Raw genomic sequence first — 13681 nt, forward strand, 5'->3', positions numbered from 1 at the left:
TAGAAAGAAAGATACACTGTGTTCATGGAATGAGCAACTCAATATTGTTAAATGTCCATTCTCCAAATTTTGATCTATACATTCATTACAGTCAAAATCCCAACAAGTTTTTTGTTTGTTTCTGTTTTGAAATGGCCATTTATTGACTATGTCTGATCTGCAAGTTACCATTTACATCCTATTGTTCACATAGTTTTTTCAAGAATAAACAGAAACTACATCTAATCCATTCATTTAAGGGGGATGGCTAACAATGTGACACAGAAAGCCCTGTGTCTGCCTAGGGGAAATAGAGTAAGTCCCCTACATAGGAACCTTCAAATTGCAAACTTTCAAAGATGCGAAATGCTACTACCCAGACATCACTGGATCATTTTTTCAAGAGGATAGATGGAATTAAATCCAGCAAGGACCAGAACCTGTGCCATCAACGTCAGGTGTGAGTGAAATTGTAGTTTGCCCTCTGTCTCCTATTGCTGATGATCCTTCAGCTCAACCATCTCCCATCTCCTCTCCCTCCTCCAGTCAGTAACTCTTCTTGCCTTTTGACTCAATGCTAGCCCCTGTGTGCCAGCTATTGTACGGTACTACTGTACTTTTCAAGGTACTGTACTGTAAGATTAAAAATGTTTTCTTTATTTTTTGTGTTAGTTTTTTATGTATTATTTGTGTGAAAAGTATTATAGACCTATTACAATACAGTACCATATAGCTGATTGTGTTAGTTGGGTACCTAGGCTAACTTTGTTGGACTTAACGAATGCGCTTTTGGAATGGGACTCATTCATATATAAGGGACTTACTGTAATCAGCTTTCACTATGATACGAATTAGGAAGTGATTCCTAATTTACTGAATATCTACCAGGTGCACACTCAGCATCAGCAAATTGATGATAACATTTTACAAGAGTGATCCAGATCCACAACTCTTTTGACAGCAGGACCTAATTTGAACTGATATTTATAGTTTTAAAAATCCCACTCTCTAACTATTTATCAATTTAGTTGTAGAAATGTTAAATTTTAGATTGTGGGATGCTGCCCCAACCCCACAGGAGTTATTACATAATACACAGTTTATGTCCAGGTATAATAGGCATTATCTCAAAATCTGAAAAAAACTGAAATTTAATACACATTTGGGAGTGATGCTGATAATAGGTGGGGCATTGCATTTGTGAGAGCAGGAGTTTATGGAGAATCTCTGTACCTTCCTCTCAATTTTCTTGTGAACATTAAACTGCTTTTAAAAATTAAATAACACATATGATCCCAACAGTTTCAGGGATTTTGGATCTTCACTGCAAATGATTTGATACTGTTGGGCTCTTCATTTATTTAATGACAATAATTTTAAAGAATGAGGGTATTCAGAGAAAAATACTCAATAAACATTTTATTAGACTTTTTTTTTTTTTTTTTTTTTTTTTTGCGGTACGCGTGCCTCTCTCCACTGTGGCCTCTTCCGTTGCGGAGCACAGGCTCCGGACGCGCAGGCCCAGCGGCCATGGCCCACGGGCCCAGCCGCTCCGCAGCACGTGGGATCCCCCTGGACCGGGGCACGAACCCACGTCCCCCGCATTGGCAGGCAGACTCTCAACCACTGCGCCACCAGGGAAACCCTAGACTTTTTAAAATTCATAATATCATAAGTTGTAATCCAGAGTTAATTTATCCTGTCTGCCAAATACTTTATAATTATTATATTTGTAAAGCTACCAAAAACATTGTTCACAAATCCAAAGAAGTCCTAATCACATTCTTTTTTTTTTTTTTTTTTTTTTTTTGGTGCAGTACACGGGCCTCTCACTGTTGTGGCCTCTCCCGTTGTGGAGCACAGGCTCTGGACGCGCAGGCTCAGCGGCCATGGGTCACAGGCCTAGCCGCTCCACAGCATGTGGGATCTTCCTAGACTGGGGCATGAACCCGTGTCCCCTGCATCGGCAGGCGGACTCTCAACCACTGCACCACCAGGGAAGCCCGTAATCACATTCTTAACATTAACTTGCAGTCCAGTATCAGATTTGCTTGTGTTGAATTGGTTTATTGACAATAGCTGATTTTTGTTAAAGTAGCACCCACTTAAAAGATCATTGATCACTTTATCATTATGAAATGCCTTTCTTTGTTTTTGTTTTAAAGTCTGTTTTATCTGATACAAGTATTGCTACCCCAGCTTTCTTTTCATTTCCATTTGCATGGAATATTTTTCCATCTCTTCATTTTTACTCTTTGTGTGTCTTTAGATTTGAACAACCAAGTCTCTTGTAGACCGTATATAACCTTCACACTAGCTTTATAGTGGGTGATCCACTACCTTTACTATGTATTTGACTCTACCAGTGAGATATTTTTCTTTCATAATTTTCTTATTTCTAGTTTTGGCCTCTTCTTTTCCATTTAAAGAAGTCCCTTTAAACATTATTTATAGGGTCGGTTTAGTGGTGATGAACTCCTTTGGCTTTGTTCATCTGGGAAACTGTATCCTTCACTTCTGAATTATAATCTTGCCAGGTAGAGTATTCTTGGTTGTTCGGTTATTTTTTACAGCACTTGCAACATGTTGTGCCAGTCGCTTCTGGCATTTGAAGTTTCTGCTGAAAAATCCTCTGATCATCTTATAGGGGTTCTCTTGTATGTAACTAGTTGTTTTTCACTTGCTGCTTTTAAGATTCTCTGTTTCTCTTTAACTTTTGACATTTAAATTATAATGTGTCTTGGTGAGGGTCTCTTTCGGTTCATTTTGTATGGGACTCTATGCTTTCTGTATTTGGATGTCTTTTCCTTTGACAAGTTAGGGAAGTTTTCAGCCATTATTTCTTCAGATAGGTTTTCTATTCTTTTCTCTCTCACTCTTCTCCTTCTGGAATCCCTATTATGGGAAAGTTAGTGTGCATGACGTTGTCCCAGAGATCCCTTAAACTATCCTCATTTTTTTGCAGTCTTTTCTGTTTTAATTGAGTTATTTCTGCTACCTTGTCTTCCAGATTGCTGATCCATTCTTTTGCATTCTCTAACCTGTTGATTGTCTGTAGTTATTTTCACTTCGGTTATTGTATTCTTCAGTTCTCATTGGTTCTTTTTTGTATTTTCTCTTTGTTGAAGTTCTCACCTGAGTTCATCAATTCTTCTCCCAAGTTCAGTGAGCATCTTTATGACTATTACTTTAAACTCTTTAGCTGGTAAATTGCTAATCTCTGTTTTGTTTAGTTCTTTTTCTGGGGTTTTATCTTATTTTGTTTGTAAGGTATTCTTTTGTCTCTTCATTTTGCCTAGCTCTCTGTATTTGTTTCTGTGTATTATCCTGGTCTTGAAAGAGTGGCTTTATGTAGAAGGTGTCCGGTGAGCTCAGTGGTAGAATCCCCCTGTCACCAGAGCCAGGTGCTCCAGGGGTATCCACTGTGTGGGCTGTGTGCACCTTCCTGTTGTGGTTGGGCCGCAGCTGCTGTGGGTGTGGTGGTGGGCAGGGCCATCCTTCAAACTGGGGGTCTGAGGCCTAGCCACTACTGCTGCCAGCTTGCTGATGCGCAGTGCTGTCCTCTTGGAGTAGGAGCACAAGTACCACTTAAGTAGTGTTGTGGAAGAATAACCCAAACAGTTCTTAAAAAGGATATGTTCAAGGACTCACATTAGTCGACCTTAAGACTTACTAACCAGCAATAGTAATCAGGATTGAGTGGCATTAGGAGATAGTTAGGTATAAGATCAGTGGAACAAAATAGAGAGTCCAAATGTGATTTTTTTTGACAAAAGCACAAAGGCAATTCACTAGAGAAAGGATAATCTTAACAATAAGTGGTGATAGAACAATTAGACATCCAGATTTTTTTTAAAAAAAAGAAAAAGAAAAACCTTTACACATACCTCATACAAAAATTAACCAACAGTGGATAATAGATCAAAATGTAGAACATAGAACTATAGGAGTTTCAGAATAAGACATAGGAGAAACTGTGCAATCTTGGTTTTGGTAATGAATTTTTAGACATGAAGCCAAAAGCGCTGACTGAAAAATGAAAACTTGATAAATTCAACGTTATAAAAATTTTTAATTTTTGCTCTATAAGAGACAATATTAAAAGAATGACAAGCCATAAGCTAGGAGAAAATATTTGCAGCTCTGAAAAAAGGATTGTGCCCAGAATATATAGGAAACTTTTTTTTTTAATTGAATTTTTTCTTTAGTGGGCAAGAGATCTGAAGACCCTTCCCCAAAGAAAATACAGGAATGGCAATAAGCATGTGAAAAAAATACTCCACATTATTAGTCATTAGGAAAATGAAAATTAATACCCCAATCAGATACTGATACATACATATTAGAATGACTACTATAAAAAACAATTTTTAAAGTTTGTCAGATTCTTGGTGGCAAAGATGCAGAGCAACAAAAACTCTTATTCATTGCTGATGACAATGCAAAATCATACAGCCGCTTTGCAAAACAGATTGGCAGTTGTTAATGAAGTTAAACAACTGGGCCGCACGTGACCCAGCATTCATACAACCAGATATTTACCCAAGTAAATTGAAAAACTTATATTCACACAGAAACTTACATGCTGATGTTTATCTGTGGTGGTCAAAAACTGAAAATAACCAAGATGTCTTTCAGCAAGTGAATGAATAAACAAACTGGTACATTCCTACTAGTAAGCAGTAAAAAGCAGCACTATTGATTCATATAATAACATGAATGAATCTTAAATTCTTCTGAATTCTTCTAAATTAGCAACTTTAACAAGTAAATTAATATAGATAATGGGAGCCAGTTTTCTCACTCTGTGAGAAAGAAAGTACAAATAAGCATAAGAATGAGACCTGTAGCATTAAATTATATAGTCAGAGATATCAGTTATGAAGTTTATGAAGTTTATTTTAATATATGTACAGTTATATACAGAAATACAGATTTTTTTTTTTTTTTTTTTTTTTTGCGGTACGCAGGCCTCTCACTGTTGTGGCCTCTCCCATTGCAGAGCACAGGCTCCCGACGCGCAGGCTCAGCAGCCATGGCCCACGGGCCTAGCCGCTCCGCGGCATGTGGGATCTTCCCGGACCGGGGCACGAACCCGTGTCCCCTGCATCGGCAGGCAGACTCTCAACCACTGCACCACCAGGGAAGCCCCAGATTTTTTGTATATGTGGATTAGCATATCTGTGTGTGTAGCTCTGTGTGCTGTGGGGGGCCTAACTGCAGTAATACCCTAGTAACTACAAGCAAATCTACCACCCACATTTTTACTTCTCATGGTTCTGGAGGTTGGAAAGACCAAGATCAAGTGCCCCTGTTTCCGATCCTGGTGAAGGCTGTCTTCCTGGCTTATAAACAACCACCTTCTTGATGTGACCTCACATGAATTTATGTGGACATAATTCATTATATAGCATTCATTCAGCAATTGTTTTTTTAGCTACTAAAAATAAAGCAAGGTATAATGATCCAGTTAGTATTAGGTGTATCCCTTAACTTCTCAGACTTTAAATAATACAGAAGCTACTGTACCACAAGCAACTCTATGTCACTAAAATGGACAACCTAGAAGAAAGGGATGAATTCTTAGAAAGGTACAATCTCCCAAGACTAAACTAGGAGGAAATAGAAAATATGAGCAGACCAATCACAAGTAGTGAAATTGAAACTGACTAAAAAACTCCCAGCAAACAAAAGTCCAGGACAAGATGGCTTCACGGGTGAATTCTGTCAAACATTTAGAGAAGAGTTACCTATCCTGAAACTATTCCAAAAAATTGCAGAGGAAGGAACATTCCCAAACTCATTCTGTGAGGCCACTATCACCCCGATACCAAAACCAGACAAAGATACCACAAGAAAAAGAAAATTACAGGCCAGTATCACTGATGAACATTGATGCAAAAATTCTCAACAAAATACTAGCAAACCAAATCCAACAATACAGTAAAAGGGATCACACACCATGATCAAGTGAGATTTATCCCAGGGATGCAAGGATTTTTCAGTATACACAAATCAATTAGTGTGATATACCACATCAAAAAATTAAAGAATAAAAACCATGTGATCATCTCAATAGATGCAGAAACAGCTTTTAACAAAATTCAACACCAATTTATGATAAAAACTCTCCAGAAAGTGGGAATAGAGGGAACCTACTTCAACATAATAAAGGCAGTATCTGACAAAACTACAGCTAACATCATACTCAGCGATGAAAAGCTGAAAGCATTTCCTCTCAGATCAGGAACAAAAACAAGGATGTCCACTCTTGCCACTTTTATTCAACATAGTTTTGGAAGCCCTACCCACAGCAGTCAGAGAAGAAAAAGAAATAAAAGGAATCCAAATTGGAAAAGAAGAAATAAAACTCACTGTTTGCAGATGATGACACTATACGTAGAAAATCCTAAAGATGCTACCAGAAAACTAAACTCATCGATGAATTCAGTAAAATTGCAGGATACAAAATTAATACATAGAAATCTCCTGCATTCCTGTACACTAACAACAAAAGATGAGAAAGAGAAATTAAAGAAACAATCCCATTTACCATTGCATCAAAAAGAATAAAATACCTAAGAATAAACCTACCTAAGGAGGCAAAAGACCTGTACTCCAAAATCTATAAGATGCTGATGAAAATAAATCGAAGATGACATGAACAGATGGAAAGATATACCATGTTCTTGGATTGGAAGAATGAGTATTGTCAAAATGACTATACTACCCAAGGCCATCTACAGGTTCAATTCAATCTGTATCAAATTACCAATGGCATTTTTCACAGAACTGGAAAAAAAATGTTTTAATTTGTATGGAGACACAAAAGACCCCAAATAGCCAAAGCAATCTTGAGAAAGAAAAACGGAGCTGGAGGAATCAGGCTCCCTGGCTTTAAACTATATTACAAAGCTAGAGTCATCAAAACAGTATGGTAAAAAAAAAAAAAAAAAAAACAGTATGGTACTGGCACAAATACAGAAATGTGGAACAGGATAGAAAGCCCAGAAATAAACCCACACACTTATGGTCTATTAATTTATGACAGAGGAGGCAAGATTATACAATGGAGGAAAGACAGTCTCTTCAATAAGTGGTGCTGGGAAAACTAGACAGCTACATGTAAAAGAGTGAAATTGGAACACTCTCTAATACCATACCAAAAAATAAACTCAAAATGGATTAAAGACCTAAATGTAAGGCGGGATACTATAAAACTCCTAGAGGAAAACATAGGCAGAACACTCTTTGATACAAATTGCAACAATGTTATTTTGTATCCATCTCCTAGAGTTATGGAAGTAAAAATAGTAATAGACAAATGGGACCTAATTAAACCCAAAAGCTTTTGCACAGCAAAGAAAACCATAAAGAAAATGAAAAGACAATCCACAGAATGGGAGAAAATATTTGCAAATGATGCAACCAACAAGGGATTAATCTCCAAAATTTACAAACAGCTCATGCAGCTCAATATCAAAAGAACAAACAATGCAATCAAAAAATGGGCAGAAGCCCTAAATAGACATTTCTCCAAAGAAGACATACAGATTGCTAAGAGGCACGTGAAAAGATGCTCAACACTGCTGATTATTAGAGAAATGCAAATCAAAACTACAATGAGATATCACTTCACACCAGTCAGAATGGCCATCGTCAGAAAGTCTACAAACAAATGCTGGAGAGAGTGTGAAAAAGGAACCCTTCTACGCTGTTGGTGGGAAGGTAAATTTGTACAGCCACTATGGAGAACAGTATGGAGGTTCCTTAAAAAACTAAAAACAGAGCTACCATATGATCCAGCAATCCCACTCCTGGATATGTATATGGAGAAAAACGTGGAAGGATACATGCACCCCAATGTTCATTTCAGCGCTTTTTACAATAGGCAAGGCATGGAAGCAACCTAAATGTCCATCAGCAGATGAATGGATAAAGAAGATGTGGTACATGTATACTATGGAATATTAGCCATTAAAGCAAATGAAATAATGCCATTTGCAGCAGCGTGGATGGACCTGGAGATTATCATACTAAGTGAAGTCAGACAGAGAAAGACAAATATATCACTTATATGCAGAATCTTTTAAAAGATATAAATGAACTTTTTTATAATACAGAAACAGACTTAGAGAACGAACTTACGGTTACCAGGGTGGGGAGGGGGGGAGGAGGGAAACTAACACAACATTGTTAATCAACTATACTCTATTATAAAAATTTTTTTTTTTTTTTTTTTTTTTTCTTCAGTGGTACGCGGGCCTCTCACTGTTGTGGCCTCTCCCGTTGCGGAGCACAGGCTCCGGACGCGCAGGCTCAGCGGCCATGGCTCACGGACCCAGCCGCACCGCGGCATGTGGGATCTTCCCATACCAGGGCACGAACCCGTGTCCCCTGCATTGGCAGGCGGACTCTCAACCACTGCGCCACCAGGGAAGCCCTTTAAAAAAATTTTTTAATGACACAGAAGAATAAAATAGGGATCTGCTATGAAAGTTCAGGAGGGGAAAGGGAAGTAATCACCTATGTGTTAGACATTGTCTTAGCTGTGTTACATTTATCATCAATCTTCACCACAAAAGATTGTATTAATTAAGAAGTCATATGTCTTAAGTCATTAGGAAGTCATTTTTATATATGAAAGTAAGCCTTAGAAAATCTGGGTGATTTTTCACACATTCAGTAAATGTTGAACTTAAAACCAGAACTGTCTGCTCTAAAAATCCTTGGCTTTTCCCTGTTCTATTATATGACCTCAAACTTGAGGTAATAAAAGCCTGCCCTTTAATTACTGATAGGAATGGGGGCAGTGGGGAATGACTTTATGAGATGGTAGAAGTGAAAATAGCAAGGTACTGATCCTTGGGAATGATATCTCTTACACTCAATTTTTTTACTTTGTTCTTTGGCAGGTTCACATAGCATTCAGGATAGAAAGGGCAGACTAGGAGTGGGTCTGCATTTGTGTGACTGGATCCCTACCTCCCAACTGAAAACTGCATTCCTGCCATTGTACTATCTTAGCTAAAGAAACAGTCACAGTATCTTATTCAGACAAGGTTCTTTACCCTTAAAAGATTTGATTCACCCCCTGACAAGCGACTGTTTCCATCTTTGATGACCTGCTCTTCACCATTTCTTTATCATCTACTCTGTAATCCAGATCTTTTATTAATTTTTATGGTGAAATATTTTGTAGTGGGAAATTATTGGTAGTATTATTTGGTTTTGGTAATGCTTGATCTTTTTCTTTTCAGTCTTTATTTGGAAAAAATTTGACAACAATTTTGAATGAATATGTAGCTATGAAAGCAAAAGGTAAGAATTCAGGTTCAGGGATTTTTTTGTCAGTTTTATACAGCATTTATCTAATATTTTTAATTAGAAATAATTTTTAAAGGATATTAATACTTCTTAAAAGCCATAAGAAAACTTGTGTCAACTATGATGAGATAAAATTTACTGTGAAATATCTAATTAAATAGTTCATTTTTATTGAGTGATAAGTATAAAATAACACTTTCCTAAATTCGTGTCTTAAGGAGAAAGTTAGATTTATTCTCTCATATTGGTTATTTCTGTAGTTTACAACATGTTAAGAAAAGACTCAGCAGTAAAGAATTAGTGTAAATGATAACATTTTTTTAAAAAAGCTTAACATTTATTGAGTACTGTCTATTGCAGCATTGTGCTATGTGCTTTCATAGGTTTTATCTCAGTCCTTAAAATAATCCAGTGAGAGTTGTCGATTGTTTAGACCTGTTCTTAAGTATCAGAAAATTGAGGATTAGAGAAGCCAGATAACTTCCAAGATCACAAAACTAGAAACTGTAGAGAGTAATAAGCCTTCAAGTTCAGGGCCTGAAGATTTTCTTTTCCCAAACTGTTTTCACTATCTTACAGGAATGTTTAATGTGTAAATGGCCTCAGAAACAATATGTTATTGCAATACAAAGGTTTATATCCCACTTTTATGTTGGGTAGCTTTCTCTGGTTTGAGCTTTTATAAGTATATAGTAAAGAATTTAAATACCTTATGAATTTCCTGTCATTGTGGCTTTAGAACACATCCTGAAAAAGACTAATTAGTCCTGAGGAATTTTACCTGTAATTCTAAGTAGAGTAGTTGCTGAGCAGTCATGGTGATTTGTACATGAAAACATTGGATGTAGAAAACTAATTTCCACACTCCATGGGGGTTTGTATAATTTTATAAATTTAATTTATAAATCAGATTATTTTAATTTACTTTCAAATGTCACATGATAAATAGAAGAAAGATTTTAAATAGTTTGTCTTTTTTATTTCAAAGAAAATATAAAATTATTGATCTAAAAAACCTGCATAGTTTTCACAAGTTTCCTCTTCCATTGTATTGTATCTGATTCTTAATGGCTTGAGCAAAGAAAGCAGCCTCGTTGTAGCTTTGCAGGTCTTTTACAAGATAGGCTTATTTCTCAGTTCCCAACAAAACGTCAACAGCTGAGATATAAGTTTTCCTTATTGATTTTCTGTGTTCAAATTAAATGATGAATTTTCTCCAACTGTATTCATTATGAAATGTTTCCTCTTATGATTTAGAAACATCAAATGATGTCCCAGCAATTTTGTCATCTCTGTGGAAGAAGTTAGACCATACACTTTCTCAGATCAGGTAATAAAAAGCTTATACAGTAAGCTTATCAGAATGTACATAATGATTTTGGAATGCAAGCGTGTGTAAGAATCACTTCACATATAAATCTTATGACCTACATTGTGCATTTATATAACACTGATCTAATTTTGAAATTATAGGTTATTGATATTTCTTTGTCTTTGAAATAATTTGAAATTAAGTTGTGTATTTTAATAAAATGTTTAAAAATGAGGAAATTAATGGCACTCCCGGGTTCCCATAACAATTTAGAGGCAGATCTCTGGCTGAATACAAATCTAGTCCCAGTCTTGGTGAATGCAAATCTCCTAACGTGGGCCCCATGTGACTTCCCTTATACAGTTGTGTCTTCATTACACATGCAGAAAATTGATATGTGGAATCCATGCCTCCTTTGTTCTTCCCTTATAAAGAAACAAACTTGAATAGTAATACTTCTGAATCTTCTGCTTTTAGAATTATCACATGGGACTAATCTGCCTTCTACATATGTCAGGGCCTTGGAATGCCAGTTTCACCATCCTTAGAATAGGTATCAATTTTAGAATGTATCTTATTTAACTAGAGTCTAGTATGAAAACCATAGTTTCTTACCCTTCTCTGACAGCTACAAGTGAATACCCCACTTAAGGAGAGGCCTTGTTTCTTTCCTCAGTTTAAACTGCTAGAATGGCTCCAAATGCTGTCTGTGTAACTCTGTACCACATCTTATTTGGTAGTCTTACTTTTTTTTTTTTTGGCTGTGTTGGGTCTTTGTTGCTGCGCGCAGGCTTTCTCTAGTTGCGGTGAGCAGGGGCTACTCTTTGTTGCGGTGCGTGGGCTTCTCACTGAGGTGGCTTCTCTTTTTTTTTTTTTAACATCTTTATTGGAGTATAATTGCTTTACAATGGGGTGTTAGTTTCTGCTTTATAACAAGTGAATCAGCTATACATATATCCCCATATCTCCTCCCTCTTGCGCCTCCCTCCCAGCCTCCCTATCCCACCCCTCTAGGTGGTCACAAAGCACCGACCTGATCTCCCTGTGCTATGCGGCTGCTTCCCACTAGCTATCTGTTTTACATTTGGTAGTGTATACGTGTCCATGCCACTCTCTCACTTCGTCCTAGTTTACCCTTCCCCTCCCTGTGTCCTCAAGTCCATTCTCTACGTCTGTGTCTTTATTCCTGTCCTGCCTCTAGGTTCTTCAGAACCTTCTTTTTGTTTTTATTTTTATATCCCATATATATGTGTTAGGGTATGGTATTTGTTTTTCTCTTTCTGACTTACTTCACTCTGTATGACAGACTCTAGGTCCATCCAGAGGTGGCTTCTCTTGTTGCGGAGCACCGGCTCTAGGAGCATGGGCTTCTGTAGTTGCAGCATGCCAGCTCAGTAGTTGAAGTGTGTGGGCTCTAGGGCTTGTGGCGCACGGGCTTAGTTGCTCCATGGCATGTGGGATCTTCCCGGACCAAGGGTCTAACCTGTGTCCCCTGCATTGGCAGGCAGATTCCTAACCACTGTGCCTCCAGGGAAGGCCCAGTAGTCTTACTCTTATTCCCCTTTCCTGACCCTCATCTTTCCTCCCCTTGCAAACATCCTCAAAGACATTCACAGTTTAATTAACACCTATGATTATTTATAAGTTACTGCAATATTTTATTGACAAGGTATTACATAAAAAAAGAAGGTTCTTAGCCAGGTGTTCTCCAAGATTGGTTCATGCAGGGGACACGGGTTCGTGCCCCGGTCCGGGAAGATCCCACATGCCGCAGAGCGGCTAGGCTGGTGAGCCATAGCCGCTGAGCCTGTGCTCCGCAATGGGAGAGGCCACAGCAGTGAGAGGCCTGCGTACCACAAAAAAAAAAAAAAAACTGCTTATTCAGGACTTCCCCGGTGGTCCAGTAGTTAAGACTTTGCCTTCCAATGCAGGGGACGGCGGTCCCATCCCTGGTCGGGTAACTAAGGTCCCTCATGCCATGGGGTGTGGCAAAAAAAAAAAAAAGTGCTTATTCGATTTGGTAAGTTTCGTGGCTCTTGTTGGTAGAGATTTATTTGACAGATTTTTGAGGACAATGGCACAGTGTCTTACTGTTTACAAAATATCGATACATGGGTAACTTCAGTTCATAATAAAAGGAGAATCAGCTTGTATTGTGAATTTTCTTATCTGTTTGCTTTGTTCCTTCTTTAGAGCTTCCATGAAGTAATGTCATAGTCATAAATTTGATGAAAGCAGGATCTCCTTTGAAATCAACTTGGATTCTGAAGTATTTATGTATGGAGTTATATGTAAAATCAGAATTTCTCTGGGAAGGCATCTCTATAGTTATAAAAGATAATTGATAATTGTAAAATATTATATATAGCTTTCTTAAGTATATTGAGTTCCTAAATTCAAGTCAAATTGTACTCTTAGTGGGATGTCAAGGCTCTCTAATGCTTATTACACTGGATAGAAACTTGGTTATTAAAATTATGTATGTGTGTATGTTTATATGCCACTGTTTTTCTCCTAAAGCAAATAAGATTTGGTTACCTAGAAAATGTGCTTATCTTTTTTGTCTGAGAGAGATTTCTTGCCTTTTAACTCATAATTTACTTAAAGTCTGACTGTAACTAAATCAGAATGTATTCGGCAATAGAAGTTTTTTAATGTCAAACTACTTTTGTTTATTAGGAGCATGCAAAGTTCCCCAGGCTTTGCTGCCAATCAGAGAGGTTGGTATTCAACTTTAAACTATAAATAATGTTCAGAATTACTTTAAACTCAAACTTACTGTCAGATGAACATTTTAGTTAACAATACATGTATGCTAAGTTTATATTTTGTTTAAACTACTGCTTTCTAAGTACTGTTACCATATTAGGAAATAATATTTTCATTTATTTTAAAAATATGCATTTTAAATATTCCTTATTTTTCTCATTGACTCTCATGTATTCACATCTTTTAATTCTCATTCCATAAGTCTGTTTCCTAATTTGTGGAGATGTTATCAGTATGAATTATTACAGAAGAAATGTATTCTTGGATTTTTAAAGTTTGAATGTACTCAATTTT

At 37.1% G+C, this 13681-nt stretch overlaps 1 protein-coding gene across 4 annotated transcripts in view; it reads left to right on the forward strand.

Moving 5' to 3' along the window:
• The window catches only part of LOC116758178 (protein NPAT), a 52395-nt gene that overhangs the window by 16752 nt on the left and 21962 nt on the right, over positions 1–13681 (forward strand). For 2 of the 4 annotated variants that reach the window (XM_032640922.1, XM_032640921.1), the window contains exons 3-5: positions 9240–9300; positions 10564–10636; positions 13298–13338. In XM_032640922.1, the coding sequence (XP_032496813.1) occupies positions 9240–9300; positions 10564–10636; positions 13298–13338 (175 nt within the window). Of the gene's footprint in view, positions 1–9239; positions 9301–10563; positions 10637–12811; positions 13339–13681 lie in introns of all 4 variants that reach the window. The other 2 variants (XM_032640924.1, XM_032640923.1) reach the window with 2 other exon arrangements.

Source organism: Phocoena sinus, chromosome 8, assembly GCF_008692025.1.
Source record: "Phocoena sinus isolate mPhoSin1 chromosome 8, mPhoSin1.pri, whole genome shotgun sequence".
In the NCBI taxonomy this organism is placed as follows: Eukaryota; Metazoa; Chordata; class Mammalia; order Artiodactyla; family Phocoenidae; genus Phocoena; species Phocoena sinus.